The 6,624-nt window shown below is 40.6% G+C and overlaps 1 protein-coding gene across 2 annotated transcripts; it reads right to left on the bottom strand.

Moving 5' to 3' along the window:
• Positions 1-3,247: 3,247 nt before the first annotated feature.
• Positions 3,248-5,840, bottom strand: LOC110504031 (RNA-binding protein 7). Of its 2 annotated transcripts, none has more exons than XM_021582825.3 (5): positions 5,581-5,840; positions 4,938-5,100; positions 4,752-4,833; positions 4,558-4,633; positions 3,248-4,337 (listed from the first exon to the last, which is right to left on the bottom strand). In XM_021582825.3, the coding sequence occupies exons 1-5, from the start codon at positions 5,671-5,673 to the stop codon at positions 3,972-3,974; spliced, it is 780 nt and encodes a 259-aa protein (XP_021438500.2). In that variant the 5' UTR covers positions 5,674-5,840; the 3' UTR covers positions 3,248-3,971. The 2 variants fall into 2 exon arrangements, with proteins under 2 accessions (XP_021438500.2, XP_021438501.2); XM_021582826.3 differs by having other exon boundaries at positions 3,248-4,319.
• Positions 5,841-6,624: the final 784 nt, after the last annotated feature.

Raw genomic sequence — 6,624 nt, 5'->3', positions numbered from 1 at the left:
CACTGGCTCCAGCTCATCTATAAGTCTTTGCTTGGTAAAGCCTTATCTCAGCTCACTGGTCACCATAGCAGCACCCACCCGTAGCACGCACTCCAGCAGGTATATTTCACTGGTTACCCGCAAAGCCAATTCCTCCTTTGGCAGCCTTTCCTTCCAGTTCTCTGCTGCCAATGACTGGAACGAATTGCAAAAATCACTGAAGCTGGAGACTCATATCTCCCTCACTAACGTTAAGCACCAGCTGTCAGAGCAGCTTACAGATCATTGCACCTGTACATAGCCCATCCAACTACCTCATCCCCATACTGTTATTTGTTTATTAGATTTTTTGCTCCTTTGCACCCAGTATCTCTAATTGCACATTTATCTTCTGTACATCTACCACTCCAGTGTTTAATTACTAAATTGTAATTATTTTGCCACTATGGCCTATTTATTGCCTTTCCTCCCTTATCTTACCTCATTTGCACACACTGTATATATACTTTTTCTATTGACTGTATGTTTGTTCATTCCATGTGTAATTCTGTGTTGTTGTTTGGTCGCACTGCTTTGCTCTATCTTGGCCAGGTTGCGGTTCTAAGTGAGAACTTGTTTTCAACTAGCCTACCTGGTTAAATAAAGGTGAAATATATATTTTTTAAAGGCCTGATTGGCGGAGTGCTACAGAGATGGTTGTCCTTCTGGAAGGTTCTCCCATCACCACAGAGTAGCTCTGGAGCTCTGTCAGTGTGACCATCGGGTTCTTGGTCACCTCTCTGACCAAGGCCCTTCTCCACGATTGCTCAGTTTGGCCGGGCAGCCAACATTAGGAAGAGTCTTGGAGGTTCCAAACTTCTTCCATTTAAGAACGATGGAGGCCACTGTGTTCTTGGGGACCTTCAATGCTGCAGAAATGTTTTGGTACCCTTCCCCAGATCTGTGCCTCGACACAATCCGGAAAATTCCTTTGAACTTATGGCTTTGTTTTTGCTCTGACATACACTGTCAACTGTGGGACCTGATAGAGACAGGTGTGTGCCTTTCCAAATAATTTCCAATCAATTGAATTTACCACAGATGGACTGCAATTTTTATTGCGTGAATATTGATGAGAAAAAAACAAAAGAATTGAATCCATTTTACAATAAGGCTGTAAAGTAACAAAATGTGGAAAAAGCTAAGGGATCTGAATACTTTCCGAATGCACTGTCTATCACGGTCACAAGGAATTAACAGGTTATAGAGCAAACAATGCAATTATCACAAAACATAGGTTGTAATATTACTTTTTTGGGGGATAGAGTTGGCTTCCCCAGTGATTTTACCCATGCACCGCTACTACAGACTCTATGTAGATCACAGCCGCCATGTTCAAAGTGTGAAGGATTATGGGGAAGAAAACATGGAGCTCAGCATGGGAAAGATTGGGCTCTTCTGGGTTTGATGGATTGATCAAAGGGAAAAGATGAGAACAACTGTGAGAGGCTGCTGCTGTCTTTAAAGTTGGGAGGCTGGATGGCGGGGTCAATGGGGTTTGGGTACATTGGGGGTTTGGATACTTTGGCACCAATGAACCCTGCAACCTGAGTGCAAGAATTTGAGTTGATGGAAGCAGAATCCTGGGCTGCAGGGAGGGAAGGGAAAGGGGTGTGCTTCTATATAAAGGCGCATCATGCACCCCAGAAAATCTGAGGGAGCACAAAGTGTGAGGATGGCTGGACTATCTGGTCAGCACCATCTGTACATTTTTATAATTTAGCATTTTTCACTTGAAACAGCTTTTTCCTGCAATCTAGAGCCATAATCATTAAGTTCAAATAAAAAAAAACTGCATTTTTTTCTGCATATCTAAGCATACCTCTTGAGCAGTCTATATCCTCTTGACTGGTTATTTTTTTTAAATAAGAAACAAGATATACTTCTCTGCTAAAATCTGGGTAAAAGATTGAAAGGCATGAGTCTTAAGTACATTTAGTAATTGCCTGTTTTTCTAATGTCTACCAACCTTGTCATATAGTTTGACAATAGCTATTCTAACTTGATTGATAGCCTGAGATGGATTATTGGTATCTAGTTGTGAGGTTGGGAGATTGGGAACCTATCTGGGCTAAACTTCACAAAATTCCTAGGTGGCAGTAGTATTATAGAGAAACAAAAATATGTATTTTTTGTTGTTAAACAGGACAAATCTGAGGCAGTACGTACCCGTACCCCCTATGGGCATGACGCATCCGTCTATAAATCCACACAGGAGCGGCCACTGACTGTGCCTCTAATCCGTCTGCTCTAGTGCTAGAGACGCCAAGCAGATCAATCAATTAAAACAGTTAGGCCCAAGCCAGCAAGGGTAATTACAGCCTTTCCAGTACTGCCTGTGACAGGGAACTGAGGATACTCTTCATTAGAGTCACTTCCAAGCATCGGCGCGGAATCTGACACTTGCCAGATTAAGCAAGACAAAGGATTTAGTGTAGTGGGAGCAAATGCACTTCCACCTTTGGACCCAGAGCATTATGGGGGATGTACATGTTGATACACAACGGGAGCAGTTGTTAGCGGCCTAAGCACTTTTGGAAGGGTATACTATGACCTCAACATGGACATTAAGGGATTTCTGCAGGCACTTTGTTGTAAGCAAACCTTTTCAAAGGGCATCACATACAGCAGGGCCACTAATTGTAACATGAAGTTTCAAGCCTGGGCTAAAACAATGCCCAAAGTAGGACTAATTCCATGGCTGAAAAATGGTTTATAATCATATCCAAAGGTGACCAGGCATTAACGCTACAGCCTACCATAAATAACACCTAATTTGGTTGCTTAATTGATGGAAAGGTGACAATTCAATGATACAGGTCAGCTATGATATGATTGTTCCACCATCTTGACAAGTTAGATTGCATAGAATATGTCACACTTTGTAACTTAACTATGTAAGCAGTTAGTGCCAAAGATATAAACCTTCACTTAAATGAGCATGCTAAATAGAGTCGACTACAGTTGGCTTGGTCATCTTCCTGCGTCAATAAAGGGGTGTGTGTGGCACAACCTGCAGATTACTTTAACCCACTGCATAAGCATATTGGTTACACATGGTCCATTAAAAGACAGACAAGTCAGGCATGTGTGCGTGATTAACTGCATAGTTCACATCTGTGACCTCAGGCACATCTGTAAGAAGTACCAGTTGTAGCAACATTTCAATGGATGTTTTCAGAGTAATGCTTTTCCTGTAAACAGAAGGGAAAAAAATAGAAAAAAAAAGGGTAGACAAATTATTTTTATGCCAATATTTCATGAAAATATCTAGTTTCACATGTACATGGAACCTGTTGGGTATCTTACAATTGTAAAGTCCTCAAATTTAAAATAGACTAATCCAAAAATCACATTTGCCATTTAAAGTTGTAACATAAGAAACAAATGTCACAGTAAATTTCAGCCTATAGAGTGCTGCGGGTGGAATTAGATTACATAGTACCAAATTGTTTTTAAATACCTGAGCAATTTACCACAAACAGTTGAGCACCATACCTTGTAGAAATTAAATACCAATTGACAAACGGCTTAGCTTTTCAAACAATATTTAAAAAAAAAAAAAAAGACAACCGCCCCGTCTAAGGGGTATAATAATCAGTTTTGATAGATTTAACAATTCTCCAGAGGATGGTATGAAAATCAATCTCCCAATACATTTTTTTCAATTTGTCACAGTAAAACAACTGGAAAACCCCATTGGTAATTAAAAATAAATCAATCTTGTTTTTACTTGGACACAGTCCAGTGTATTTAAAAAATAAAGTCATTATCCTAAACATATGACTAACAGATTGTTTAAAAACAATGCATCTCCTGAGCTTGTAATTGTGTTTTTTTCCCCGTCAATATGATCAGGATTTACACATTGAGTGTGGCATCCTGTAAAATTATAAAATATATGTCCTTTAAAGTGAAAAATATTCACAATAGTCCTTAATTTCCATAGTGCATCAGTATCGTCTCCACCGACCATCTCTGGAGCCGTCCCTCCACCTGTCATCTCTGCTACGGCCGCCTCCGCTGCTCCCGCTCCTGTCGTCATGGTGATAGTGTTCACCTCGCTGGTCATCCCGCTGGCTGCGGTGGTGCCGGTTGGAGCCGGTTTCAGAGCCTCCTGGGTAGCGCTGGTCCCTGCCGCTGTCCTGCTGGTACCCCTGCCTGTTGCCTCGAGGTGAGGAGCTGTCCTGTTGCCAGGACCCACCACCTCCACCACTCTGTAGCTGCTGTGGTGGTGGCTGCCCCAGAAGCCCGATGCCGCCGGCTGGGAAACCTCCATTCACGCCCAGGAGCTGCTGCATCTGCCACATGTTGTTCATCTGTTGAATTCACTTTTACTGATCCATGTCAACTGGTTAAATGATCATGTTACAGGCCACTATGTAGTACAGTTTGTCATATGCTCAGGATACAATGAAATGGTTACTTGCAGGTTCACGTCGCAACAATGTGACATAAGTGTCACTACTGGAGATGAGGATAGTGTGTAATTGAATGGCTTGACAAGAGTAATGTCAGTGTGGATGAAGGTATGCTCACCATTGCCTGTCTCTGCAGACTATCAGTAGAGGAGAAGGTCCTCTGGATGGACCCCTGGTCTGGGCTCTTGTCATATCTGCACAATAAACATGTAATTCTATATCACAGACAAATAGAGGCTATTGATGCACAATACATTCCCTACATATGCATACTAACATTGTTGTAGGATTTTGCATTATGTTACAACATACCTGCCCCCAGCCCCATGTGGATTGGGAGTATTCACAGGGCTTTGATTCTGGGAGTTCCCTGGGCTGTTAATGTGACTGCTTCCTGTAAATATTTATCCAAATAATGACATTTCAATTGCAGGCAGACCCTAGTAAAATATTAGCAAATAAATGTATATGACTAGTATGGGGTTTACATTAGTTTACCTGCTCTGAACTGCACTTTGAGAGTTCTTCCAAATAGAGTTGCCCCATTGAGCAGGTTCATGCCATAGGGTACAGACACCTCATGCTTGAAACAGACAAATCCAAACGCTTTCTGTTTTCCATCATTGTCTTTTGGAATTTTCACTTTGAACATAGGTCCTGCCTGCGTCAAAGAGAAGACAAAACAGACGATGGAGAACACAACTGTTAAAAAAAAAAATAGTTAGCCACTGTGCTCGCGGACTTTGTGTGCTAGCTCTGGTCCACGCGGATGCATCGGATCTGAACGGCATGTGCATCCGGGGCCTGCTCAAGTGTTTTATTTCATGTTTTGGATTAACGAAACCCTGCGCGCTGGGGATCTATGAAAGGCGACAGATCAGAGGCAACTTGTAGTTGTCGTACAATGGACCAGAGCTAGATATTTGTTCGCTAATATAGCTAGCTAACGTCGTTGCTGCATACTAGTATGTAGTTAGCTAGCTAAGGCTGAATTAACTATATTGATCTGGATAGCTAGATAATTACACGGGTCAGAAGCTTCCACATAATTATTTGTCGAATAAGTTAGAGAAATTATCGCAATTCATTTAGCTAGCTAACATTAGCTATATCGTATCTAGATAGTTCAAAGCTACTGCACCTGTAAAAAGAGCTCGAATAAAAGTTCTTCCGTCACTTTTGGATCCAAATTTCCAACAAAGAGAGTCCGGTCTGCTTCATCCGCTACTCCCATCTTGCTTTAATGATATCTAATGCACTTTATCAGTATGTAAACAAATTACAATGCACGATTTTTATACAGTTGTTCCGTGGTACGACCGTAAAGTAAAACTGCCATCATTCGTCAACTCGAGTTGCAATAACCATGATGTTTTGCGACATATGCCATTGAGCTCCGGTAAAAAAAAAGGGCATGCCATCAAATAAACCAGTGGTGGAAAAATGACCTAATTGTCATATTAAAGCACAAGTAAAGATTGAAAATAACTGAAGTGAAAGTCACCCAGTAAAATCCTACTTGAGTAAAAGTAAAAATAAAAATAAATGGTTTTACATATACGTAAGTATCAAAAGTAAATGTCTTTGTTAAAATATACTTCCTTATCAAAAGTAAAAGTATAAATAATTTCAAATTCCTTATATTAAGCAAACCAGATGGCACGATTTAAAAAAAAATGTACAGATAGTTTACTATTTATATTTTTTACTTCACTACATTCCTAAAGAAAAGTATGTACCATACACTGGGTTTATGTATAAGCACTTTGTGAAATCTGCTGATGTAAAAAGGGCTTGATTGATTGATTTGATTGACTGTCCCCAGCTTTCCGATGTGCCTGTGGGCAAGGTGTGAAACCAATACACTGGTCATAACTCATCCTGGCCTCAGAGTCATATGAAATATACTTTAAGACAGCTTAACAGCTCCAAGACTTAAGACACATACTAATGGTCTATAAAGAAAGGAAAGTAGGGAAGTTGGTCAGGGAGGATGGGTGGGAGTAATCCGGGACCTTCTAGTAATCTAAAGGTGTTGTTTTCTAGTCGTGTCAGGGAATCAAATCAAATTTTATTTGTCACATTTGCCGTAAAAAAAGGGTAGCCTAACAGTGAAATGCTTATGTACGGGTCCTTTTCCAACAATGCAGAGATAAGATAAAGATATATATATATATTTTTTTTA

The sequence above is a fragment of the Oncorhynchus mykiss genome, chromosome 24, assembly GCF_057628025.1.
Source record: "Oncorhynchus mykiss isolate SJ-2025 chromosome 24, ASM5762802v1, whole genome shotgun sequence".
Taxonomy (NCBI): Eukaryota; Metazoa; Chordata; class Actinopteri; order Salmoniformes; family Salmonidae; genus Oncorhynchus; species Oncorhynchus mykiss.
Note: the sequence above shows the minus strand (reverse complement) of the source record. Positions and strands in the feature narration are given on the sequence as shown.